The 26,897-nt window shown below is 40.8% G+C and overlaps 6 protein-coding genes and 1 long non-coding RNA gene across 13 annotated transcripts in view; all 7 read right to left on the bottom strand.

Annotated features, from left to right (window-relative positions):
* pgap3 (post-GPI attachment to proteins phospholipase 3) overlaps nt 1-3,291 on the bottom strand; it is a 4,670-nt gene extending 1,379 nt beyond the window's left edge. Inside the window, exons 1-6 of one of the 2 annotated variants that reach the window (XM_031315591.2) lie at nt 2,838-3,285; nt 1,890-1,987; nt 1,490-1,642; nt 1,309-1,371; nt 565-626; nt 141-277 (exon numbers count right to left, since the gene is read on the bottom strand). In XM_031315591.2, the coding sequence (XP_031171451.1) occupies nt 141-277; nt 565-626; nt 1,309-1,371; nt 1,490-1,642; nt 1,890-1,987; nt 2,838-3,114 (790 nt within the window). In that variant the 5' untranslated portion in view covers nt 3,115-3,285. The other variant, XM_031315592.2, reaches the window with a different exon arrangement.
* Nucleotides 3,292-5,234: 1,943 nt separating this feature from the next.
* mylpfb (myosin light chain, phosphorylatable, fast skeletal muscle b) lies at nt 5,235-8,999 on the bottom strand. Its single transcript, XM_031315590.2, has 6 exons — nt 8,761-8,999; nt 8,007-8,105; nt 6,728-6,908; nt 6,471-6,549; nt 6,312-6,360; nt 5,235-6,220 (listed from the first exon to the last, which is right to left on the bottom strand). Exons 1-6 carry the CDS (start codon nt 8,761-8,763, stop codon nt 6,119-6,121), a joined length of 513 nt encoding a protein of 170 aa, XP_031171450.1. The 5' UTR covers nt 8,764-8,999; the 3' UTR covers nt 5,235-6,118.
* Nucleotides 9,000-11,118: 2,119 nt separating this feature from the next.
* Nucleotides 11,119-13,604, bottom strand: LOC116061529 (sesquipedalian-1-like). Of its 4 annotated transcripts, none has more exons than XM_031315787.1 (4): nt 13,497-13,604; nt 12,938-13,048; nt 12,067-12,370; nt 11,119-11,703 (listed from the first exon to the last, which is right to left on the bottom strand). In XM_031315787.1, exons 2-4 carry the CDS (start codon nt 13,016-13,018, stop codon nt 11,267-11,269), a joined length of 822 nt encoding a protein of 273 aa, XP_031171647.1. In that variant the 5' UTR covers nt 13,019-13,048; nt 13,497-13,604; the 3' UTR covers nt 11,119-11,266. The 4 variants fall into 4 exon arrangements, with proteins under 4 accessions (XP_031171647.1, XP_031171650.1, XP_035853694.1 ...); XM_031315790.2 differs by having other exon boundaries at nt 12,938-13,058; nt 13,501-13,557; XM_035997801.1 differs by lacking the exon at nt 13,497-13,604 and adding an exon at nt 13,356-13,379.
* On the bottom strand, nt 12,524-12,931 carry LOC116061530. Its single transcript, XR_004107733.1, has 2 exons — nt 12,690-12,931; nt 12,524-12,619 (listed from the first exon to the last, which is right to left on the bottom strand). It is a non-coding gene; the product is annotated as an uncharacterized LOC116061530 (long non-coding RNA).
* Nucleotides 13,605-15,122: 1,518 nt separating the features above from the next.
* On the bottom strand, nt 15,123-17,646 carry LOC116061407 (zinc finger and SCAN domain-containing protein 21-like). 2 transcript variants are annotated; one of them, XM_031315586.2, is made up of 3 exons: nt 17,392-17,646; nt 16,686-16,876; nt 15,123-16,565 (listed from the first exon to the last, which is right to left on the bottom strand). In XM_031315586.2, exons 2-3 carry the CDS (start codon nt 16,873-16,875, stop codon nt 15,652-15,654), a joined length of 1,104 nt encoding a protein of 367 aa, XP_031171446.1. In that variant the 5' UTR covers nt 16,876; nt 17,392-17,646; the 3' UTR covers nt 15,123-15,651. The 2 variants fall into 2 exon arrangements, with proteins under 2 accessions (XP_031171446.1, XP_035853678.1); XM_035997785.1 differs by having other exon boundaries at nt 16,686-16,912; nt 17,567-17,638.
* Nucleotides 17,647-19,699: 2,053 nt separating this feature from the next.
* On the bottom strand, nt 19,700-22,035 carry LOC116061549 (zinc finger protein 16-like). Its single transcript, XM_031315808.2, has 3 exons — nt 21,701-22,035; nt 21,223-21,415; nt 19,700-21,127 (listed from the first exon to the last, which is right to left on the bottom strand). The coding sequence occupies exons 2-3, from the start codon at nt 21,404-21,406 to the stop codon at nt 20,247-20,249; spliced, it is 1,065 nt and encodes a 354-aa protein (XP_031171668.1). The 5' UTR covers nt 21,407-21,415; nt 21,701-22,035; the 3' UTR covers nt 19,700-20,246.
* A 171-nt stretch (nt 22,036-22,206) lies between these two features.
* Nucleotides 22,207-26,606, bottom strand: pkmyt1 (protein kinase, membrane associated tyrosine/threonine 1). 2 transcript variants are annotated; one of them, XM_031315235.2, is made up of 8 exons: nt 26,173-26,606; nt 24,980-25,396; nt 24,256-24,493; nt 23,823-24,102; nt 23,618-23,724; nt 23,360-23,532; nt 23,045-23,265; nt 22,207-22,931 (listed from the first exon to the last, which is right to left on the bottom strand). In XM_031315235.2, exons 2-8 carry the CDS (start codon nt 25,352-25,354, stop codon nt 22,547-22,549), a joined length of 1,779 nt encoding a protein of 592 aa, XP_031171095.1. In that variant the 5' UTR covers nt 25,355-25,396; nt 26,173-26,606; the 3' UTR covers nt 22,207-22,546. The 2 variants fall into 2 exon arrangements, with proteins under 2 accessions (XP_031171095.1, XP_031171094.1); XM_031315234.2 differs by having other exon boundaries at nt 26,254-26,605.
* Nucleotides 26,607-26,897: the final 291 nt, after the last annotated feature.

The following is a 26,897-nucleotide window of genomic DNA, read 5'->3' as shown; positions in this document are numbered from 1 at the left end:
CTTTAAGTACCGGTAAGTATAGATATTATAAAAACAAGTACAAAGCAGCTATAGAAAAACGTTTTAAAACAACACGACTATTAGAAAATAAGCTATTACGACCAAACAAATGTGAACTTTAAAGTGACTTTTGCTGTTACCAATGGTGGCGTTAGCAGCCATGTTGTAGCCGTAGTCGAAACTGACAAAGGTCAAGTAGGACACATGCGAGGTAAAGGCCAAGATGAGCAGGACTCCCACCATGCTGGACACCCCAGGTCGCCTCAGACCCAATGTTCTGACGAAAAGAGCGTGAACAGAATTGATGAATTGACAGGAAGTGTTATAACAGATACATTTTACGTTAGTGCCAGATGCTTTTTTGACATCATCAGTGACAGAAGTTGAAATAAATATTTACTAATTCTTATCATAAATTTGAAAAAAAAAAACATACAACAGAAATGTAACCTGGGCCAATGATTAATACAGTTGTATGTGATTTTAGTTCTCCTACGACCATATTTCCATCTTTTATCATGGGACAAATGACAGCATTTGTAAAATACCTGCTTTAGAGCTTACCTGACACAGCAAAGGTAAATTGAGTAAAGAATGACCGCTGTTGCACAGAAATAGTCCATTTTCTGGAAGAGAATATCACATAGAGGCCAGAAACACATTTACTGACAGGAGAAATCAACATCAAGAGGAAAAAAGACTTGCATGTTACTGAAAATATACGGCAAACAGCTAGAGGGCTCGTCAGTAATGGCATTAGGATGTTACTGATTAGCTAAGCTCATTAGCCAATAATGAGGAACACTTATCTTAGCATGCGGTCTGTCAGCTCAAAAGATATTTTAGCAGTTCTCCACTCTGTAGAAAATGAAGCTGCATCAAGGGGTATCTGAATCAACTGACTGCCTGTTATGTGAAGAGCCGGCTTTTAGCCTCGCTCAGCTCATTGTTTTGGTCTGCTTATTGAGTCCCAACGGCTCTCACCAACCCTCCATGTAAACAGCCATCAGCTGCTGCCAGCTCACGAGCTGACTGAACAGACATTTTTCTCTGGGGTAAGTGGACCGAACTGAGGCTGAAAGGTGAGAAATTATTCATTTGACATCAGTCAGGTATACAGAAACAAAACTCTGAAAGGATGCATAATGCTGCTCTGTTTCTGTTGCAAGTGCAACTTTGAAACTCTTTGTTAACAGGCTGGTCATAAAAACTTGATAATCCAATTATTCTTTTTGCTATGACCTTTTTTTCTGACATCAAGTGGACAAAAATAGCTTTACAAGTATCTAGGCAGTCAACAAGCATTACCTCAGTCAGATAGGTGTCCCGGGTATGAAACACAGTGGACCAGAACCAGGCATTAAGAGATACCTAAAACAACACAAAGGCTCCTGTTAAATACGCATGGTTCATTTTGTCATGCGTGTAGACACATAGTAGTATTGGTGTATTTACAGTATCTTAAGTTCTTTCATTTTCTCCGTCTCACCAGAGAGAAGGCGTTGATGGTGTGGTACATGGGACTCTGGCGAGGCACCGTGCCTCGATAGCGCAGCAGCATAAGAAGGCAAGCCAGGCCATTCAGCAGAGAGGCCAGGGCAGAAGCTGGCTCCTCAAAACACAGGAAGCGCGCAAATGGCCACTATGACAAATAGAATACATCACTACTTAATTTCACACATTTTACTCAAATCGGTTAAAATGAAACCAACACTGGAGCACTTAAGAGACGTTTGTTCTAATATAATCTATTGATTTAAGTAATCAGACTTAGAAGCTATTTTAGAGGACAGAACCCAGCATCCTCTCTAACACAGAATAACTGTGGGTAAGATTTTGTAATTAAGCTCATTGGGACACACATACTGGCCACTGTAAGAAGCACCAACCTTGCCGTGGAACTGTGGGACTCTGTACCCCTCGGCCTGGTAAAGGCCCACCGTGGTCCACATGCATTGATAGCGACAGTCATCACGACATGTCCAACCTGGGACACAGGAACAGAGAGAGAGGAGCGTAGGCCAAAAGGGTCAAGTTCAATTCAATAGGTACGAATATGCAACAATACAAACATCTGGAAAAAATTTGAATTGCCTGTAAAGAGCTGATACAATTAATTGAATACCAGAACATCATTTGTTTAAGCTTAAATTTCCAAATATCCTCTGGTTGGCTTTTCCAATGTGAGAAATTGCTGATTTTCTCTGTTTTAGATCAATGTAAATTAAATATTTTTGGAGTACTGTTGTTGGTCGACCAAAACAAGCTTTTGGGTTCTCAATTGCGATTCTGATTGATTGAGAAAATAAAATAATGGTTAGTGGCAGCAGCCCTACTCATTTGCAGCTGGGGGGAAGGAAGCACTACTTCTCAGTTTCTCTTGGATAGTATTTGGATCTCATTTGCTTCCTCTCACAAACACACTCACACCCACACACACACTATACAATTGTTAATGATGGGGCGAGGGTGCAGTTACAACAGGCCTTTTGTGACACTTTGCTCAGCCAGGAAAAACTGGATTTCAACTTTCAAGGCTGTGAAATAGTACCATATCCCATGAAACAACAAAGACGAGAAAATATCACGTTAATGCGTTAAAAGTCACATTGTAGACATGACAGTAAAGAAGCTTCAGCAGAGAGTAGCTACACGGATGAATAAACACATAGTGAATGTTAGCTAACTGTTGTCAAAAGACAGTAATGGATGAATTTAGCCGGCTATTATCACTAAGTACAGTGGGTAACTGTTACACTGTTGAGAAATCTAAAGACTGCTAAGGTAGCTTAACTTAATGTTACCTACCACCACCGTCAACAACAACAACCACTCACCTGTCAGCGCCATGTACTGCGGCTGGGCAGACTGAAACCCGCGTAGCCGAGCTCCGGTGCAGTTGGTCCGGACACATTGCTTCACACAGTCTCGATAGACCGGCTCCTTGTCGCCTTGAGATGCTTGTACAGTGGTCACCGACATTAGGAGCAGGACTACAGTGGCCACAGCAGGGAGTCTGACAGATGTGCAGCGGGGTAACGTTACCGTTGAGGCCATGTTGGTAAGTCTCGGCCCGGCAGGACTCTCAAAGGCACGGCGGGACGGCAGCGACATCGGTGGCTTTCACAGCTGACTGTGCACATTACCAGACAGTCATGCCTAGTTAGTGGCGACAAACCGGACCTGAAATGTTTTACGGTTACAGTACAGTATATCCAGTGTCCCCCTGTCCTCTGTTATGGGTCAAGTTTTACAATCGCACATCGTTTCCGACCGCCATTTGCAAAATAAAACACTCACTGGTAGGTGACAAAAAATAGCCGGTGCAACACAGATGTCTTCTTACTTGATCATTTTATTAGTTAAGGTGCAAAACAGTGGCTAACGTTTCGATGTAGAGTTACATCTTCATCAGAGTCTGATGTATGCCAACTCTACATCGAAACGTTAGTCACTGTTTTGCACCTTAAGTAATACAATTATCAAGTAAGAAGACATCTGTGTTGCACCGGCTATTTTTTGTCACTTTATGCCGTTTTTGTCCAGCCTTGGTTGCACCGGATTGTTGTGGTCTGCAGAAGCGCAGAGAACTTTCTCTTTTTTATCCGATCACTCACTGGTAGGTGTTTGTAGAAGTTTTTTGTTTTGAGTAATAAAACACTTAGCTTCGATTATTTTATTTTTATTAGCCTACTTATTTGCTGGATTCCGAACCGGTATAATGTAAAGCGAAATATTGGTAGATTTTATTCCGAAGGCAAAACGTTTTGTTTCATATTTCACTTCCTGTTTTGATGACAACGTCACTACGTCACGTGATTCATTGATCTATACTTTTTTACATGCGTATAAATCATTGATAAAATATAAGTTTTCGTTTACTACAACATAGGTTTTTAATACTCTTAAGGAACTGGTGATAATAATTATAATAATGATAATACTACTACTACTACTACTAATAATAATAATAATAATAATAATAATAATATGTTATTTGCAAAATACATAAAAAATATATAAAACAGACTGATTAAAACTGTCAGCTACATATAGGCTACTTTGTCAGTCAAGCAAAAGGAACAGTTTTGTATATGCCTCCCTCACGGTCATGGAATTGTGTCAGATACAGTGTAACATTAACAGGTGTCTTCCCCTTTGTGGAAAAAGTATCTTGCTTTGAATATAATTCTCAGTGTCTAACTTAACACACTCATTCATGATCAGTCACTTTCCACAGCCTCTCAACATTAGTAGCCTATCACAGCATTTACTTCCTTTATTTTGAGCCATGAAGTAAAGAGCAAAGTTACAATTAACTTATTATAACTTGTCTAGCTCTCTTAGGCAGAAATTTTTTTAAAAATTCGTTATTCAGTTGTGCACATTGATTTGGAATGCAGACAGGTGGACCAAAAGCAAAAAGCCCATATGATGAACTTAAAAAAACACAGAAACACATATTGTCAATATCCATTTTCTATATGTAATGATAGTGACTGTCTGAGGAGTGAAGGGGACAGTGGTTAGTGACTACATGCTCCATTAAAAGAGAAATGATGAAAGAAAAGTGTCCCTGGGGGAAAAAAAACCCATAAGAAAACAATCTGACTTCTGAAATAAAGAAGCAGAGTCTACAGCCGTGCTAGCTGCTCTTTGAGACTGTACTGAGGTACAGTGCTGCTTTGAGGCAAATGCTAACGTTGGCATTAGATGCTCTGCAGGTATATTCTCCCCCAATGAGGGGCTCTATAACAGCTAAAGGGTAAAACTAAATAACGTCCCTTGCTCAAGTTTCAGGAGTTGATGAGTCTGTAGAATTTAATCAGCTTCAGAAACTGCCTCAATATCCCAACCATAACTTAATATGAGTTTGGAGATTTATGGTCTAGATCAAATTTGAGGGCCAGTAACAGCAGTGTTGTGGTTCATATATTTGAATGATATTTATTCTTGTTTTGTTAGGTGTTTCCACTATTTTGTCCCTCTGTCCTGCACTTTTTATTTTTTATTTTTTAGAGTCATGGGTTGATAGGCTACTACCTGGAAAAAAATACTTTACTGCAGTTCAGCTTGACACATTTTAGACTTGACCAGTACTCATTTTCGACCATTTTTTAAAAGTATATCCCATCCAAACCTTGATAATGCTTCACCATATTACACAGGGCTCTAGCCACAGTCGGTGCTGTCTCCCACCCACGCCCCCACTTAAGCCAACAGACACAGTGTCATACAAAAGATAGTGGATTTTATTTGTACGTCTTTATTTGTTACAGAAGCAATCACAACAACAGGAGAGAAACAGCAGTGAGAGGGAGGGAGAAGAGTCAAAAACAAAGACGTTTTACTTTTGTTAACTTCTTTCCTGCCTCGCGCTCACTATCTTTCACCATCTCCTTCTCTATTCACAAGATTTTCTTTTTTAAAGAAAATCATGCTTTACTATTTTTTTCACTGCAACTTTTCCTTTCATACCTGTGTTTACGAGAGGGAGAGACAGATTAAAAAAGGGGGGTAGGCAAACTATTATAGTACAGTACTCCCACTCTTTTAATGTGCACTCCTCTCTATTACAAACAAAGAGACAAATCCATGAAACAATCTGTGTAAGGTTGAGACTAACACACCACTTGGGTCAGGCTGCTTTACTTGTTTCAAGTAAGTGACTTACATGCACCACATCACCCAAGAGACACTTTTGACTGGCCGCTGTATACAGTCCAGTGTATGTAGGCTGCATGTAGGTTTTAGATGCATGCACTGCTGGCCTCAACACAGGACAGACTGAGCGATGGGGGGAAAAGAAGGAGGAACAAGAGGCAGGGACAGAGATGGAGAGAGTGTTTCAGTGCCACAAGATTATTTTTATTGAAAATAATCCCATGTCTCCCTGTTGGTACTCACACACAAACAACCCCTACAGCCTTCAGTCCTCTCACTGAGTATCTCGATAAAGGACACAAGTCTTTTCGTAGTGAGCTGGCAAGCGGAAAGAGTGGGCCGCTGGGGCACGGAAGTGTGCAAGGAAGCCACATCGTCGGAGAGGAGGGGAGTGAGTAGATGGTGGTTCGAGCACGGGTTTGAACGGAGGTAGCGATATTGAGAGAGGTGGATTTTACTCCTCCTTTTCCTCTCCGTGTGTGATGACGTAGCAGATGTTCTTGTAGTCCACGTTGCCAGCCACATCAGGGGGGAAAGCAGCCCACAGGTTGGTCATCTGCAGGAGAGAGATTAAAGAAACGGCTTACAACCTTGTACAACTAATAACAGAATGGGAATATGAGCAAGACAAAGACGGATCAGCTCACCTCCTCAGCGGTGAACCTGTCACACTGGGTGGTCAGGAGCTCCTCAAGGCTGGAGAGGGAAAATGGAGAAAAATGAATCTCAGATGGTCCATCTAGATTCAAAATCATCCCACAAAGAGGTGTTGTGATAGACAATAAGTTAAAGGTAAAAGTCCTTACAATTCCTTCTTGATGGAGCCAGTGGCCTCTGGGTCCAGGACCTTGAAAGCGCTCACAATAACGTCCTCGGGGTCAGCACCTAGAGATTAAAAGCAGCCAATTAGTCTCAATTATAAAGAATAAAAAAAACGAAACTTAAATAAAGAATCCTGAATTATATCAAGCATGTTATTTGGAGAAAATGTACGAAATAAGACAAAAAAAGTGACAAGCAAAGGAGACTTGTATTGCTTGAGTGTATGGGCCAACAAACACACCCTTCAGCTTCTCGCCGAACATGGTCAGGAAGACGGTGAAGTTAATGGGGCCGCTGGCCTCCTTCACCATGGCCTCCAGCTCCTCATTCTTCACGTTCAGTTGACCCATGGTGGCCAGCACGTCCCTGAGGTCATCCTTGCTGATGATCCCATCTCTGTTCTGGTCAATGATTGTGAAAGCCTGCCAGGGACAGTTAGGTAAGAGAGGAGAGGTTAGTCAGTAAATAAAACCTTTAATTTAAAATGAAATTGATTTGTCGTGGCTACACTAAGGGTTCACCACCTCCTCAGGTGACACTCATAAGCCATCAAACTATAAACTAAACTACAAGTAATTAAAACAGTGAAAATTGAGATCCTCAGATTTCTCACAAGTCCTTATCAAAAGACTTGTCTATGATAATTATTTGCTTGAGATAGTCTGCCAACATAAACGTGTAAATGTGGAGTCGTTCTCCACCTCCCGTTCCACATAGCTGGGCGTAGCACCAAGTGAAACCAAAGATGGCATTGCAAACCTTTTGGGACTTGGCAGCTGGTCGGCCACTTGTCTTTCTAAGGTGTTAAAATGGTCTCGGAATGTGAGACAAGCCTGTTGCGACATTTAAGGAGAAGGTATTGATTACAGCTGTCAAACCCCCCCTGCCCTTTATTTGTTTGCCTTGTGACTAAATGGGATCACCCTGTCCCCAATGCAATTTCAGCTATGCTACTGTCGCCATTGTATTCTCTTTTCTTTATATCTGTATGATGAGAGAAAAGCCCTAGAGAGACTCCTTATTTTATTTTTTTAAATCTAATCACACTAATTTACATGTTGAGCAAAGTGCTACATCCCAATTATTTCTTGAGGTAACAAAAAAAAACATTTTGTTCCTCTTTCTCTTCCCTAAACGCAGACTCAACTCAAAATTAGGACCTCAATGTTTTCTTGTTCTTTCCACCTTGAGCCCCTCTTTCCTGCTTTGATTTCTGTCCACCAGCTGTTGGGCGGCATTCCAGTGGGGTCACAGAGCGAGTGTTTTGAGTCTCTGAGGTAGCTGATGTCATTGGAAAAACGTATTTACTGTCCTGTCGTGCTGATGAGGACATTCTTGCATTCATGCAGCCACCTGATCAGGTCTATTGCTTCCTCATGTTAAGTCTGAGGTCAAATGATACATGGAGTTATTGCAGTGTACAGAATGTCCCTTTTCTCACACGCGTAGAAGGACCTTAATTCTTACTGCTAGACAACTTCAGTTTTTAAGTATGTGAGATGTGATGAAGATAATTTTACCTCCTTGTACTCCTGGATCTGGCTCTGCTCAAACATGGAGAACACGTTGGAGGAACCACCCTCACCCTGCTGCTGCCTCCTCTTGGCTTTCTTGGGTGCCTGGAAAAAAAAAAAGAAAGGTAAAATACACTTTTAACATACAAAACATCAACCAAACAGACTTCCCTCTCAGATGATGTTATCCTGGCTAACTAAAATACAAAGGCTGTCAAGGATGCCCTATGTGAGGTCAAAAACAAAAGGTACAAAGGAATCCTAAATTGTTTGTTTCAGTAACTTCTACATCTGTATTGTGGCTAAAATCAATGAAAGAATGCTCCAAAAATGTCTAATTAAATCAATGAATCTGGTGGCTTTTTCCAAATTGCCAAAGAAATCACACGTTTTCATCACACAGTGTGAAGAAAGAGAATTTTTCCTATAAAAGAAATCTATCAATTTTGAATCTATCACCCAATTTAGTACAATGTAATGGCTTTGGGGACTACAATAATAAGCCAGTGATCCCAAAACATTTTGTATTTCAGAATGTTATCATGTTTAAGGTTTGACTTAGCCAAACTTTAGCTCAAGCCAGCAAGTTAACACTGGGTCCAAATCCACAGTTTGGTAGGCTCAGCTCAAGAGACTGCTTCATGGGCTGTTGGTAATCCAGATAGCAAATGTATCAGTGATGCTTTCATCTCATCAGTTTAGTGCTGAGAAGATCCTAGATCCCTAGAGATTGTTCTTCCAGGAACATGGCCACACTCACCATCTCTCAAGTTTTTGGGGTTGTTGTTGGTCAAGAAGAGAAGCCTACGCCAAGCCGATGTGACTGACATGTATGCATCGGAACCCAGGGGTCTTATATACTAGCCCATAGGGGCTAACTTTAGCCACACCATCAGGTTTGGCAGGAAAACAGAGCTGAGGGAAAGTAAGAGAAAGAGGGAGGAGTAAAGAGGTGGCGGGTCGGATCGGCTTACCGATGCTCCAAAATAGGCCCCATGGGTCTTGGAATGAGGTGAATTTAATGCCAACACACAGGCCTGACTTTGGACTCTGTGGACTAATATGGCAAAACTGACAGACAGGACATGCTGAGGGACAACTGATCCGACCCCTGTACCCTTCTTCATCTTGACACACTGAGAGTCTTTGTGTGGCTATTTTTGTTTCTTTTATATCCACAGTGAGAGAACAAAACCTGGCGTAAGATAACAGGTTGTTCCTGCTTTACTCCCTCGATACACACACACTCACACAAATAGGATTATCGGTAATTAGCAGCCTCAAGTTTCTCAGGGTGCCAACATGTACTCATAGATACCATATCCTGAAGTCATCACCTGTCTAAATGATAAGTCAGGTCGAGGTTTGAGCCCACTACAAGATCAGTAGTTACCATCAGGGTTTATTAACAGTCATGAAACTTGAAAACAGTTGGCTGATGGACTTTCGTCCAGCTCCAGCAATGACACGCGACTACTAGGCCTCTACAGACTCTGACCTTGCATCAATGAGAAATGTAAACAGTCCTGTAATATGGACACGTGTCGCAGGAAATGCTTCATGGTAGCCTGCTTGTTTTCTTTTTCCTGTTGTCATGTTTTCATGAAGTGCAACATGCCATACACAGAAAAACCAAGACAAAGTTCAGATATTGGCAGTTAACAAAAAGTATTTTTTAATAGCACATGCCTGAGAAATTTGTACTGTACTGTACAAAATACTGAATCTTTCTCTGTAATAGGAGGACCTGTTAATGTATGTTTTTGTGACAATAAGTCACATCTGTAATGGGAATCAGGAAATGATGATTAGACAAAATAGACAGCTTTCCCACCATGGGTGCACTAATTTGGGTTGCTCCTGGAGGTTCCTAGTATAGTTGCTTCAGAACAGGACAGTGGCCCACCCACTAAACTCCATATATGAGCTCCATAGGCTGCCATCAATCACGCCTATGTACAGCTAAGGTATGTATTGGGATCCAGCACCAGCATGAACCGATACTTCGTTCATTCGTAGGCCTAAGGGACCAACACGTCTTTTTATGTTGATTTTATCTGATCCAAGATCCCGCCACTGATTACTGGAATAATCAGTAAAGAAGGGCGTGAACAGCAGAAAAGCCACTTCAAGTATGTGCTTAAAGGTGACAGAGGGAGAAAGAGACGAAGCTCTGTCAACTCCCTAAAAACAAGACAGCTGTAGAGACTGAAATAGCGCTGCCTCCCTCCACCATTCTCTTTCTCAGCCATTTGGACTCTTCTAAAATTTGACAGACTTCGCCCTTCTTGGCCAGCTTTGCCCCGATACAACTGCGGGTCCTTTTTTTACCCACACACAGTCACTGGCCTGCTTTGAGGTGAACATGGTTGGGAACTTAAATTCACTGGTACAAAGACAAATTGGGTAATTAAGCGATCAATATCATTTGATGACTGAATAACAGGGCTCAGTATCAAACCTCAATTTGTTATTAAAAACAAGCATTTGTCAAGCAAGAAAGCTGGCATCAAATGTCTCATAGTCCTGTTAATTTATTCTTTGATATTACGGGCTGATTTAAAATCAGAATTTGGCAAATTTCAGATTTTTTTTTTTGGCCTTCAGCTGTTGGTGTTTGGACAACATTGAACATTTAAGAACTTTAGCTTCTTTTTCCAAATGAAAAAAATGTTTTTTGTAGAGAAGGACGGCTATATATCTCAAAGGTTTAAGAAAAGTATCTTTTTGGTAACTGTACAAAAACCTTTACTACCATGACAGGATTGACTGGCAGGTGTGGATTAAATGCTGGTAACAGTAAAACCAAACACAAATGATGCAGGTCTTTGATTGCCGGTATTAAACTATTTGATTTTATGTAACCATTTCTTCTTCTTTTTTTCATTTCTGCAATCATGGAACGTAAAACTTGTTGGGTATTATCCCTTACTTTAACGATACAGCCTGACTGATTAGGTAGATTTAGATAGACTAGATGGATTACGTAGAGTACATGAAGATCATTTAGCTAGAGGCCACATTTGCAGTTGGTGTTAGTGTCTTTAAATAAATATGGCGTGTGACCTGTTACTAAAATTTCAGAAATCACTTCACTGTAATAAGTAACAAAGACCAATAGAGCATGAGATCATTTATTGATTTATAATAATTAAAAAAGAAACAGTATGCTCTTGAACATCAAATATGAACAAATATATCTCAACAATAGTTGTTCCTATTTACATAATAGCTTTGAAATTTAAACAGTGTATACTTTACATTTATTATCCAAAATCTATTAAGTTTTCACCCTGAACAACTTCATCACCTTGTCCCCTTTTCAGCCAATCAGCAATCAGTTCCTTCACCTCTTTTCCAAAATCTTCATGCAATTTTGTAAATTCCTCCTTGGAGCCTAAACAGACCCCTGACCACTCCCCCAAAGGCAGAGCAGGAGTGTTAACAGGCACCACGTTTGCATTCCTCTTGGACCAGAGTTTGGGTGATCTTTTACTGGCTGATTTGGATGAAATGGTCAGAGGTTGAAGCATCTGATTGGAGCTCAGACTCTGTCCTGCTCCCACACCTGCTGCTGGATACAAAGGTAGCGGTGACGATTGTGTCCTCTGATAGGCTGCAGGATTATATGCCGCTCCTGCAGTGTTGAAATTTGGTGTGACGAAAGGGTTGGCTGGTTCACTGGAGAATTCGCCTAATGCATCTGAGTACAGAGCAAAGACAAGCAGAGAGATATACATAAATAACCAAATAGCTGAAGTTACATTTACAGACGCTAAAGCTGCTCACATTACACTGCCCTCATTTTGCAGATCAGTTTTGTTTACCCATTTTGATAAAGTTTTTTTGTTTGTTCACAATTCCTGCACATACTGACAGATGGATTTTGTGAGATTGTAACATCTGCATATGATGTACCATTAAGTACATGGCGTGTGATGTGGAGGCTGTAAACAGTGATGCCTCACACAGCTGCTCTGTAGAACAAAGGCAGCTCTCTTTCACCCACAGATAAAAAAAAAAAAAAAAAAAAAAAAGAGAGACACTGAGCTTCTCTGTCTCTCACCTCTGTACTTGTTCTCCATGTCCATCACCAGCAGGGCCAGGTAGCTGTGGCTGGCTGACAGCAGGGCTTTGATCCAGCTCTCCTGACTGGCCTGGTCCTCTGCAGCAAACTTGTATGTTCGCAGTCCCGGATCGCTCCACACCAGCGAGAAGGCGAACTGCTCCTCGGACTCGCACAGCTGGACGGTGCAGCCCTCCAGAACAATCACTCCCGTCACGTCCCGGTCAGCCGGCCGGTCCTTGTAGAAGAGGAGGTTCCCCTTCAGCACGCACCAGCGCTTCTGATAGGAAGTCTTTATCTCGCCCTGTGTGACAATTGTGCCATCTGTGGTTTACGGACTCACTTACCAATTGCTCATTTACTCAACTTCTTACACAACTCCTTTGGTGAAATAAGGAGGTTCCTGGGAGGTCAAATGTTGCATTTATGAAAAAAGTGATAATAATATAATGAAACATAATGAAAAAGTGAAGTAGAAATTGTTTTTGATTGTTTCTATGGGTTTAGAAATGTAAAATGTTACATTCTTTTGAAAGCTGTATGGATTGACAGCCTTCCCGATAACTCTAATAACTATAACTAATAAAGTATTCAAAGCTATTTTTCTATTTCCTTACATGTACTTTTATTTGCCTGATTTTATTTAATTGTAGCTCTGTAATGTTTTAATCTTAATCCCCCCCACCCCGGTAAAGCACTTTGTAACTTTGTTTTGAAAGCTACCTACAAATAAAGTTATGAAGATAATGTTTCAAATATTGCAAGCAAAGTGGTGGGTGTGTTTTTAAAACCTCAATTTACTTTTGTTGTTGGAGCTTTTGTGGTCTAGCTCCTCGTAAATGTGGACATTGTTTTCATTAAAGTGTCCTACCTTCTTGTAGAGGTACCCTTCTTTGTCCACTTGTGAGGTGCAAGATTCAAAATAGGTGAAAATCTTTTCGTCAATCTTCATTTCAACATCTCAGGCTGCTTTGACCTGGACCTGCAACATAGACAAAAAAATCGAATAATATAAATAATTAAGCCTACTTCCCCATGTATTACTGCGTAGCCTATGTTTATACAGTTTATGGAGAAGTAATTACACGTTAGGCTCTGTGTCTGTCATGTTAGGCCAAATTTGTTTTTTTTCCGGGTTGCGACAAGGAAATTGTTCACTTCCCGAATTTCATCATTTTAAAACTGTCTATTACACCGTTACAAATCTCGTTTATATTTATTTGGAAACATGCCAAACAGATCGCCATTAATAATTTGCCAACTGTTTTTAAGGCGTTAACGTCTTTTACCATCCGTGTTAACGTCTGCGCCTTTGCCCGAAATCTGACTCATGAAGTTCACTTTCCATTTGAAATATGTTTCTACTTTAACGTAAAAGAAACTGCAAGGACAGACCTATTCCTACTTCCACATGCTTCTTGTTTACTCACCTTTTAGAAGCGTGTCTATGTTTCAGTTTCCTCGATCCTGTGGGTGTGTGTCAATCACTTCCTGGTAGCCAAGGAGAGGGCAGCTCCACGTCCACAGCACACCATGTATACAGCTTTAGATGTGGGCTAATTAAACAATACATGTACTTAATTCAGGTTAAAACCGATTGTTTTATTATAAAGTGTTCAAAAATAATGTATATGTTTCTTATGCAAAAACATTCAAATCTTAGCACATGGTTCATTGTCATTAGACCTATGACTTTACCCATAGGGACCCTAAAGGTGATTTGCATTACAAATCAACGTTAATCAATTAACATTTATAAATACAAGTCTGCAGCACCAGTCGGGCAAGGTGGCTCCAGACCTCCATGGCCCCCAGAAGTGCCAATGTCAGCACCAGTAAAGTAAAACTAAAGCAGGTCCTGCAAGGTAACTTTGTGGCTCCTATAGGGGCCCTGTTTTAACACCCCATCACAACACACACACACACACACACACACACACACACACACACACACACACACACACACACACACACACACACACACACACACACACACACACACACACACACAGACCCATTTCTCCAGTGTCTTGTTCACTCGAGACACTCACCTTTTCCTCTCCATTGTCTCTCTGCTGGACTGATTATATACCTCGCCATTCTGTTGATATTTTCTTGTTATATTGTATATTGTTACATTATACTATATGACACCATATTATATTTGATATTCTATTTAATTCTATGTTATACCGCTGTATTATACTATTGTTATATCTTACGCTGTTATATTGTTGTACTATAGTTATACTACACACCATACTATGTCTTATCCCATACTATATTATGTTAATATGTTACATTGACTCTTATTCTATTCTATTCTATTAATACAGAAAACCCCTGAGTACCATTACTTAATCATTAATCACACCACTCACACACAGGTTTATCCTTTTCTTCTATCTTATCTTTGTTGCTTTAGTTTATATGGTGCTCATATGTGTACCTTTCTAAAACTTACACACTGAAATCCTGGGGCAGCTAGTATTAGTTCAGTGTTTTATTCATATATTATTTATTATTATTTGTTACACGGTCCATGTACAATATTAAGCATTAATTACACAGTTGATGTACTGTGCTAGAGTTAGTGAGAGCAAATTTTCATAGTACTGGTAGGTCTCTGGGTCCCTGGTCATACAGTATATGTGTGCATTGTACGTCATGGGTACTTGACAAGCTACATACAAAATACACAGTGGACGGTAGTTGAGGGGTGTTCAGTAGATTTTTGGTTAATACGCCATGTACATATGTAACTAGCTACAGCAGGTGGGGGGTAAATAAGTACAGTAAAACAACCTACTGTATACATACTATACTGTGTACGCTCTCTTTATCTAGTATTTGAAATGTAACTTATACAAGGACCTGTGGTTTCTCAGATGCTACCGTGTGAAATGACATGCAGTTTTTAGCTGTGGGTCAGTGGTTGTTCTGGGAAAATCCCTAACATCTGGTGTGTAAAGTAAAGTGGGTGGTGCATGTGATAATTTCTAATACATTCTAGCCTTATAATATTACTCAAGGAAAACAATTACATCCACAGGGGGGATGTAAGGTGAGGGTGTTTGTTATTACTTTTTCATTAATTAAGCTATAACACATTAAACCTGTGACTGTTTCAATGAGCCTTTGAGTGATGTTAACGAGTCTTCTGCAGAAGAGTCACTCACTTAGCCATTCCTGGTGGTAATAAATTAATGTATTGTTTTGCTGTGCAAGCTATTTTCCTGCCTTTTATCCTAAATAACTAAATACATTTGCAATACATATATCCAGCAGCACACAGCAAGCTTCAATCAGTCTGGACAATCAGGCAATTTTAATGACAATCACGTTATCAAGATTTTTAAAAGTTTCAAAAATTGTCTTCAGCATTCACACATTTTTCATGAGAGAACTCATTCTGTACATGACCACAGGAGGTGTTACACTAACACACTGTCACCTTCAAATATTTTAACCTGCTCACTGGATATTAATGTTTAGTCCAAAATCAATAGTTGTTACAGCAAAGGAGAGATACATCAATATGGCTTCTTTTTTTTAAATGTTAATGGATTAAGTCTAGTATAATAATCATTGCTGTTGCTCCCTCCACACTTGCTGTAACTGTAAAATCTCTCCAATGTGGATCTTCTGATGTCTTTTCAGATTCTCCCCCCGACTAAAGCTCTTTCCACACTGGTTGCAGTAGTACGGTTTCTCCCCTGTATGGACCCTCTTGTGTTTTTTCAGGTCTCCTGCCTGACTAAAACGTCTCCCACACTGTATGCAGCCATACGGCTTCTCTCCCGTATGACAACGCTCGTGGATTCTTAAGTTCCCGACCCTGCTGAACGTCTTTCCACATACAATGCACAAGTGTGATTCATCTTTCCTGAAGTGCTCAAGACTGATTTTTCTCCCGTCAAATGCAGCCCTGTTGGTTTTTGCAAAGCCATGCCTCCTAGGTATGGCATGATTTGAGTGGGCAAAGACACGTCCGTAAGGTTCAGCGCTAACTTGTGACCTTTCCTCAGCAGAGTTCTGACGGGAAGAGTTGCAGCTTAAATCCACACATCCACTATATTGTTCTTGAAGAGATGGTGGTTCTGATGTTGCGCAGTCGGTTAGTTCTAACTCTCTTTTGATAGTGCTGGAGGGAGAGGTGCACACATTTGTGGATGAGACAGAACTGATGTCCTTGTTTGCACTGTGTGTTGTGTGGACTGCCATTGCCTCCTCAATAATGTGTGTCACCTCCTCTGGTTGTGCTTTGCAATGTTCTGTTGGTTGTGCCAAGTTGCACTTAGCTTGTGATTCAGTGTCATTGTAGCTCTCCTGTTGTGTTGATTCCTGCTTCACGTCATGGTCAGGTTTGTGGCTGCTTATCTGTTTTTGCTCTGCTAGACAGAGGTCTGAGTCCTGCCTCAAAGCGAGCCCAAAATCCTGCTCTTGGTTCTGTCTGACTTCTTTTTCTTCAGGTAACAGACAAGTTGTTGGTAGAACATCTGTGAAATCAAGACCAAAAGAAAGGTGGTTATAATTTGATAAGTCACTCATGAATGACAACCAGTATGGGATAGTAACATTATCTATAATGATTCAAGAAAGTTACACGTGTTACCCACCTATGCTCTCTCTTGTTATCGTGTCCTGAAGCTCCTGCAGCCTCCTCTTCAGACTCTCGTTCTCTCTCTGTGTTCTGGCAGTTTTCTCCTGGTACTCGGACACTGTCTCCTTCACCACCTCCAGAACCTCCTGCACCGCTTCAGTCAGTAGCTTGGCAACACGAGCATTCAAACGTTCAAGTTTAGACATCCTGAAAAAAACGTCAATTAGTTAGGGTAAGGAATGACTGTGGACAGCTTATGCAGAATCCTCATGCAAAGGAAGCCATATGTAACCGTTATTGCATAATCATTCATAGGAAATGTTTCACAAACACTGCTGTGTGACAACAGTGCTTCCTACTACTTGATATGAAACTTTTGTTGTATGTTGATCCCATTTTGGCCTAAGCTTTTAAAACTTTTACATGAATAGTTTGATACTGTTGTGGTACAGTCATCTTCACTCACACCAGGATAATCCTGAGTGGTTCTGCAGTCATTTTGCCAGTTTATTTGCAATGGGGCTATACATTAATTACAGTGAAATGTTTGCTAAGTTACAGACTCTCTTTCCACGGTAAGTACATGCTATGTTCAACATTAAGCTAAGTGTTTATACTAGCTAGTTCGCGATGTATTTGATATACATTTCAAGCAAACATGTTTCAAACACGTGTTAAATGACCGCTGGTTCCCTGGCTAAGCATGTTCAGAACGGCTGTACCTGCAAGCAAGTTGTGAAGTCAGCGGCTACTGACGTGGATAGCTAACATTAGCTAGCTAACTTCGTACGTTATCGTCTTCCCTTTAAACTTCCAACAAATGCGTCATGTGATTACTCTGTTGGCAAGACTTTTAAGTTGTTTTACATCAACTTAACTGGTAAAATAACAAATATTAAACAATTTTACAAAGCACAATTCGGGACGCAACATAACAACTCGCAACCTCAGGAAGCAGAACCAGAGTTACTTCCGGTGTGATGCGATTTTCAGAATAAAAGTCCACATTGAATGCATTTATTAATTTGCACATCACTGTTTACTATTAATGATTCTTTATTCACCGGACATCTGACCTCGAGCAGTTTACTTTACTGAATTCTTCTGTTGCATCGATTCAAATTTAAATCTCTATTGCCCTGTGACATCAAACAGTCCATAAAATGCCTCCGAACAAATTGGTCAAAACAGGGATTTCACGTCACAACAGAAGAGAACAACTTAATAATGACTAAAAAGGCCAACCTCCATACTTAAAAGTATCCAGAACAGTTTTATTTATTTTATTAAATTGTGTTTAACCTCTGGATGCCATTTGCTCTTGACGTTCTCATAGGATGTTGGGCTAGCAATGAAGAAGCAAATGATGATGACATTGGCTTGATTGTAGCAGAGGGGGGCGTATATGGTCATATTCCTCTCTGCCAGCGCTGTCCGCAAGGTTCAGGCTGATAGTCTGGTTGTCTACATTAACCTGGGTAGTGTATGTGTCGTAGAAACCTGGTATGTACTCCTTAGGAAAGATCTTTTTGATGTAGGTGAAGAGTAGGTAGGTCTTTCCTATTCCACTGTCTCCAACAACCACACACTTGACACTCTGCATTATGACAACTTTTGCCTCCAGAAATTCTGAAACACAAAACTTCATGGCTTAATTATACCACAGAGGTTTCAGATTAAGTGGATTTGCATTTCTGTTTAACACTTCAACATCTGCCTGCATGCCACGGAGTGTTAAGAAAACATATTGTGGTGTGTAATAAAGATAATGTTGAACTGGGTTTGATGTTTGTCTTTTCAGGCTCAAACTGAAATCAATTTACAAAGTTTTTTTTTTTTTTTTAACCAACGATTGTAGCAGACACAATATCAATAAACAGAATAAATGTAAAAATCTAACTTACCTGTCAAATCTTTGCAGTGTGTCTTATATCTTGTCTATGTAATCATTTAAAATCGATGTAGTAGAACGTGACATATCTGGTGAAGACAGTGCTTTAAACACAGCATCAAGCTTAAACAAGTTACAGCCGGTTGTGAAGGAAAGGGAAGTAGTTAATAGAAATGTTGTGATTGGAAAATACCCTAGAAGTGATGGGAAAGATATTTCGTCATCCCCTCTGAAAAGTGATGTGCTGCAAAGTGCTGCAAAGTTATTCACCTTATCTGACAAGGCTAGGTGTGCAGTTAACTGTTCAAATATTTGGCAGCGATTATCTCAACTAAATCTCAAAAAGTGAAACGTTATCAATACAACATGCATACCTTTTTTTTTTTTTTGCATAGAATACTAAGCTATTAAAATAGCCTAATAATTGTTGTCATGGTTCATAAATCATATTTTAATGTTAGAACATACATGTGGCACAGTGAATCCTTAGGATTGAATGTATCTGTGGATTGCCTTAGTGACTACCTATGCCAGTAAGCAGTGGGGATTCATATTTGCTAAAAATATGTTGGATTCATGTTAAGACTTTTTAATTTCTTAAAAAACGTTCCAAAATTAACAATAATATGGAGGCCCCCCTGCATTGACTCTGAGGACCCCCTCGGGGGTCCCGGACCCCCTGTTGAAGATCCCTGACTTAGACAGACACAACAGATGTAGGGTGTTGATTCAAAAAGAGTAAACTGGCGCTATTAAAAAAAGATACAAATACAAAACTTTGACAGACTTCTCTTCTGCAATCCTCAAAGCCAGTCTAGGCTTGGGAGTTCAACTTCTGGTTTTCCAGCGCAGGGGACTCATCTGGTTTCTGTGGCAACCAGGTTATATCAAGCTTGAGAGGGATTTGACATATTGTAATGAGTCCACTTTGTCCAAGATGGACCTTTATATTTGGTAGGGGATGTATTTTTCACAAGCCTCGTTAAACAGTCAGAGATCAATTAGTTATGATTTATACACTTTCCATGCTGATCTGGATACTCCAAAGGCAGGATTTACTAATAAATGGCACATCTGTCTGCCATCTCTCACCAGACTGCAATTAATTTAATCACTGACAACTAATGTCCTGAGACAGATTAACTTTAAAATCCCAGTTCAGTATTTTTTAATGCTATGATTCACACTGTGAAGTTTTATCCAGCAGTATACAATTTGCTCGCTGCTTTGCTGAGTTTTTAAGTTGACCACACAATGTCTGGTTTGGCTTTGTAGATTCAGATTGTATAGGGTCATTGTAAAGAAATCTTGTTTGCAATACTTTACCATAAAGAAAGTACCAAATGCATTTATTCGATTTGGAAATTGGACAAACAATAGTAGGCCTATATAGCAGAAACAGTAGGAATTATTAGATTGTGCGTGATATGAGATTGTAAATTGACATGTGCTCTACAATAAGCGTCCTGTTTTGATAAAATAAGGCACAATTACTTTTCCATGTAACACTCTTGAAACTACATCCCTTTCTAAATAGGATTGCAATACGCTCAGCTGACAAAAATGCTCATAAAAGATAGCTTGACATTAAACTATGAGAATCCAGCACTTTGCACCTTTTATTATTCACTGTCCAGCCCTAAATATCAAAAGCATATGTATAGAGAAATTCTGGATACAGAAGCCTCACAGATGAGTCTGCTGGTGTTTCTTCATGTTACTTGAGTGACTAAAACTTTTCCCACAATGACTGCAGCCAAACGGCTTCTCTCCTGTGTGGTAGCGCAGATGCACCGTCAGGTAGCCCGACTGACTGAAGCGCTTCCCGCACACCGAGCAGCAGTAGGGCTTCTCCCCCGTGTGCACCCTGTTGTGTTTCTTGTAGTCGCCGGCGTGCATAAAGGTGCGACCACAGAGCGAGCAGCAGTAGTGTTTTCTGCTGTTTCTCTGGAACCCACTTGAGCCTGAAGCGTCCACTTTTGTGCTTGTTTGAGTGGTGTGATGTTTTTCTGCAACACTGTTGGTATTGTTGTATCTTTGGGATAGTGGCTCTTCTATGCCATTTTGCTCCCCACGGAAGACAACCCCTGACTCAGTGTAGAGTCCTGAATTGGCTTGAGGAGGCTCTAGGTTTAGTCTGTGTGAGGATGCAGCGCTAGCATCAGCATCATCATGAAAATAATTTGTGTTGCGCATGGCGTCTTCATTCGACGTAGGCTCTACTTTCATTTTATGAGCGTTTTCAGAGATTGTAACAACATGATTTGAAATAGGTGCTGACAGTCCATGATCAGTCTCCCTTTTAAGAGCTCTTGGACTGTTGAAGTCATCGCCACCTAAATGTGGTCCCGTCGTAGCTCTAGGGGAGACACAGGGGGTGACTAATAATGGGATGGATGCTTCGCAGTCAAGGTCTTCAAATGAATATGAAGGACAGATTACTGCAATGCCCTTATCAGAGGGGATGAGATCAATGTCCTCTTCTAGCTCCTCTTTCTGTTTCTGCTCCATCGGATGCAGCTCTGCATCCGCCTGCTGGGCTGCAGGGGAAATTTGTGGCACACTCCCTGCACAACAACAAGACAAAGCACAAAAAATACAAATGCAATCAACATGTGTTATCAAACAGTTTCAATATTTCCGTAAACAAGTATCGTCTTACCATTGGTTTCTAGTTTCTCCTGGAGCTCTTGCAGCCTCCTCTTCAGACTCTGGTTCTCTCTCTGTGTTCTGGCAGTTTTCTCCTGGTACTCGGACACTGTCTCTTTCACCACCTCCAGAACCTCCTGCACAGCTTTAGACAGCAGCTTTTCCACTCGGGCATTCAGACGTTCAATTTTGGACATATTTATTGCCTGAAAGAAATGGAGAGCAGGTTGATCAGTGTGCATTTCATAGATCTTTGCAGGAGCAACGTGCTTTCTATCAAGATGTATACCAACTATCAAATGCATTAAGATTCTATAGCCCACATATATCACTGCAACAATACAGATTAACATACAATATTACCACAACATCATATACAAATAAAAACACCATCTCACTATTAGCCTAAATAAGCTAAAACAGGCAGGCTCCTCAGTAGTAGCCTATAATCTTTCCATTACCATTTCCTAACTAAAGGGAAAGCAGCATACCTTGAACCTAATGCAATCCCGTTAAATATTGTATGTATGAATCCCAGATTATCTAGTAGTGATCCAGATGAAAACGCTCATTGTTTACAACATTCACACATGCAGTTCTCCGCAAATAGGTTGCAAAATCCTTTCACAGGACATGTTAGAGTCCATTTGGCAAAAGGCTATAGGTAGGCTAGCTATAGCTTATCAAGAAGATAAACAAGAGTCGAAGTCCAAAAATGGTTTGCCAAATAAATATCCCGATAGATGTGGTGTTGTGTGCACCACGGAACATAACCACCCCATCATCCCCTTCTTGGGTTTCTAAGGCGCCTGGCATCCATCATGACGTGCGTTGCTGCCGTCTACTGGTGAGTAAGCAGACAACCTGAGTACATCTACATTCATTCACTGATGATCTTATACAGTATGTATTTCTGATTTACATCCTTTACAGTCTGATTTTCTCTCGCGCACACACACACACACACACTTAAAAACAAAACAAAAAAAATCACAAGTTTAGATTCAGATTTTATTTTCTTCTGTAACTCATGAGGTAAATGACTCAGAGTACACCAAGCTAATGATAACTTATTAAACAATACATCATGACTTGTCATTTCAGCAACAGATTGCATTTACACAAACATAAAAAGTGCTTTAAGGTCTGGTTACATATTCAACCCTTTGTCCCTTAATAATGTCTTTTCAAATACACATTAAAATAAGCTGCTGTAAGACATAAATGGCAAAAACAGTTCATACAAACTAAGTACATTCATACATATTAGTTCCTCTTCACCCGTTATTTTAAAGTGAAAACACCTTTCCCCTGTATGTAAACTGGCAGTCTTGTACTCATGGCAGTCCCTCTAGAGTCGTATCCTCAAACAGACTGAGCAGGTTCTTTGGTTCAAAGTTGGGTCGGGGCAAAGCCACCTCCGTTTGGACACTGTTGCGACCGCGTCGCTGCGAGGACTTGGTGGATGAAGAATGTCGGCTCTGTGTGGAGTTTTCATTCGTGCTATCTGCACAAAGCCCTGCATGTATGGGACTTGCACTGGGTGTCAGTGTGTGGCAGCAACCATTTGAGTGGATGCTGGAAGGGGTCTGCCCTAAATTACAGGAGGACCAATCACCCAGATTTGAGTGAGTGGGCGTGCGGGCAGGACTTCGATGATTGTGTGTCGGTGAACCTGGGAGGGGAGTAGATGTGCTTTCCACAGACAGTCTGGATTTGACCCTGTGGAGTGGGGGAAATGTAAAAAATGAAGCAGGGATTCCAATAGTTCTTTCTTAATACTATGCATAAAACCAAGTTATGAATTAAGTTACATTTTTGATACAATTCTCTACCTGTGTAAGAAGGTGGGGGAAAGCTCTGGGTCTGTAGGATCCAACAGAAACACTGTATCATCCTCTGGGCTCCCAGAGTCAGCATGCATGGCACTGAGGGGCAGGGTTAAATCCTTGTCCCAGCTACCCTTCGGAGGAGTGCAGGGCACTGGCTTTGTCCAGTGAGGAAGAAAGGACAAGTGAAGGGAGGAGAGGAGCCTACACCCAAAGCACAACACCAACTACAAGAAAAAGAGCAGAAGAATATAAAAATGAAACTTCAACGTTGATTAAAAAAAGTACACTTTTATGTTTCAGGTTCATTAGACACATTACCTGACAGAGGGAGACCAGTGTCAGCATAGTCTCGACGACCACAAGATAGATGCGCCTCTTCCACCTGTGTTTCCTAACAGAGGGGAAAGCAAGAAGCTCAGAGACTGTCGGCCTCTCAGATGGTTCTGGGGCCAGCATCACCCGCAGTACTGTCTGTAGCTCAGTTGACAGGCCTGCAAATATGGATGGAAATGGTAGAAATATAAGTCATTTGAATAAAGTCAATGGGACAATATATGAGGACTAAGTGGATCTTACCACTGGTAAACTCTGAGGGGAGGCAGCCTTGTCTGAGCTGTTGCCAGCCCTCTCCACCATTTGGAACTTCCATATTACAGGCAAGCTCCAGAATAGAAACACCCAAACTAAATGAAAATGATTTGACAGTATTTAGGAACAAATTTAAAATCATATCAATCAGTTACATTCTTTAGAAAATAATTTAATTTTCTCATTTATGTACCTGAAAACATCTGCAGCAGGACCGTACTCCCCACGGAGCAGCTCAGGGGCCATGTATCTTGGATCTCCTTCTTGGATGTCGTCTTTCACTTTCCCCTCTACAGACTCTGTACTCTTCTGTTTGAGCTCAAAAAGCAGCCCAAAGTCCCCCAGCTTGAGGCGGCCAGAGTCAGTAATAAGGACATTGGCAGGTTTCAGGTCAAGATGCACAAAACCATGAGAGTGCAAGTGTTGCAGTGCTGAAAGGAGATCGCACAGGTAGGCCCATGCTGCAGGCTCATCTGGATTGAAATATTTCAAACGAAAGCCAAGTCAGTATGTCTGGGGATTTGAGAATATCCTGGACCAAGAAGTACATGCATTATGATTGTGTAGAAAAACATCATTAGCTAATACAACATCTGAATAGATTGTATTGTCTCTTTCTGACAGACCTGGGCCAGGTGACTGGTTCTCAGCATGGAGCAGCAAGCTGGTGCTACACAGCTCTGTCTGGATGTAAAGTCGGCCACACTCCTCCCAGGCTGCCACAAAATTCAGGATGTGAGGGTGAGGACAGAGGCGCTCGTGGTTCCTGGCTTCCCTCACGCTACGGTTCCTCTCACTGTTGCCCCTAAAGCGATGAGCAGAGCGCTTGACTGCATACTGCCGGCCGTCCTCGTTGCTTAGCACCTAGAAAAAAAATCCAGAGGTCTCTATTCTATTCAGGATCTCCAAATTATATACTCGGTGAGAAAGTAAGGCTCACAGAGATATCTAAATTTGTATTGTGAGCTTCCCCAATACAAAACCAAGGCACAGATCTTCAGTCAAGATTTTATGTAAATACTGTTCTGATCTTTTTATTAGAAACTGTTAATTTACCACTCTAGACAGCCCCTTATATAGTTATTATTGTAAGGGTCTTAACAACTTGAGTATCTTATGCCAACTTTCTCACAATATAGTCCTTAAAATGCAGAATTTCTAATTTCTGTAATGTAAATAAACAGCAACATGTAATTCACTATATGTATTACACACACACACACACACACACACACACACACACACACACACACACACACACACACACACACACACACACACACACACACACACACACACACACACACACACACACACACACACACACACACACACACACACACACCTTACCTTGTAGACCTCTCCAAATGACCCTCTTCCCAGCAGGCCCAAATTAGTGTAGCACTGACTGAAATAGGACTGCTGTTTGTTGGGATCATATACAGAATTCGGAGCGGGAGACTTACTAAGGGAACACGACAGGGGTGTCCAGGGGGATGGATGCTGGGGGAACATCCTGCTCAGAGGGGGACATCCCTTGGATGGTGGCAGCGGGGGCAGAGAATGTGAGAGCTGGGCAGGTGAACAGTAGGATGAGTTAGATGTAGACAATGAGGAAAAAGGGAGACGGCGCTTTTTGAGGGAAAAGGACTGCTCTGCATGGGAGAAGTGGGTGGGAAGAGGGAGAGGCATCCTGGACACTGTGGTTTCCACGGCCACTGACATTGTGTCAGGACTTCTTCAGTTCTTTTCTTTGAAGATAGTGAGCTGCAACATTTAAAAGAAAGCCTTTACACAATAGCAGTCTTGGCTGACAGTTAAAATTAATGTACCAATGCCATTTTTGCACTGCTCATGCCAATTCAATGTACTTTTGTATGCTTATGGACAAAACATTGCTGGTCTGAAATTATAGAGAAGTTATCCGTCATACTCATTTACCACTAAACCAAAGTAAAGACTTAATATTTAAATCCCACCCTGAAACGTATTAATCTAAACTCTGACACATGCAATAAAATTTGATCTGCCAATAGAAAATAAAATATGTTCAGGCACTAAAAATATATGTGCTTCTCACATAAATAAAATAAACCAGAAATTGGTGGAGGTTATCTTTTTCTGTCCAGCTGGGTCACACTCATTTTGTCTAGAGAGAAATCTGACATCCTGAACATCCTGCTTAACAGGTTGTCGGCCAATTGTCAGATATCAGTATCACACAATCTTCTTGATCCTTTGATGGATAGCTCATTTGTGGAACAGGTCCTAGAACAGACCTGCTGAATGTAACGTAACTCTAACGTTAGCTAGCTAGGTTAACCGAGTAAACACACTAGCTACAAGTTTGATAACGTCAGTCGTCAACTGTAATATTTACTTCAGTTACTTTGCTAAAATAGCTATGGTTAACATGCATTATTCATTCTTTATTCTTTGCCATCACTGACATGACAATGTCACCTCCACAAAATACATTTTGGCTAACGTTAACTGAGGGCGGACCGAGTCAACAACATAATAACATAACCTAGCTAACTTAAGTTATAGTCAAATGACGTGCTGTAACTGACAATTCATCGTTAGCTAGATAAAGTAGAATTAAGTAACGTTATCACACAGACCATAATCCAGTTTTAACGACGGTCTTCTAATAAGTGGTGCTCCGATAGTCGCTGTGGTGCAAAAATCAAACTGCGCGTAAACTCTTCAGCATCTAACTAACTACCTCGCGCCAAATTCTGATGATTATACGCAGTGCTGCGTGTAGACGCTAGATCGCACCTGATACACGCAACGACGTCAACACGAGCATATTGCGCAGGCGTCACAGACAGCATAGACGTTAATAGAGCAAAAGAGAACGGCACTTTCTAACATGAGAAATCGCTAATAAAAGCTTCTAAACAAAAAACTACACAACTGGACATGTTCCAGAAACAATGTAATCCGAAATTGGGGAACAACATCGGCAACCAAGAGTGTATGTGAAAAATAAACACTGCAAGTCTTCTTCTTCTTTAGTTGTATTGGCGAGCTACACAACGACGTTTAGGGTACATGCCGCCACCTACTGTACCGGAGTGTGTAACATCATGACTTTAAACCTTAAACCAGTGGTTCCCAACCTTGTTGAAGATAAGAAGGTAGATTTTGTTCTCAACAATTTGGTGCTTTTAGGAAAACATGGGGTCATATGTGTCATATACACCTATATCAAAAGAGCCTCTCGATGCAGTAACGTCTGTGGTTAAATGGTGTTAAAGCC

The sequence above is a fragment of the Sander lucioperca genome, chromosome 22 (genome assembly GCF_008315115.2).
Source record: "Sander lucioperca isolate FBNREF2018 chromosome 22, SLUC_FBN_1.2, whole genome shotgun sequence".
Lineage (NCBI taxonomy): Eukaryota > Metazoa > Chordata > Actinopteri > Perciformes > Percidae > Sander > Sander lucioperca.
The sequence above is the reverse complement of the archived record's forward strand: the minus strand, read 5'-3'. Positions and strand labels throughout refer to the sequence as shown.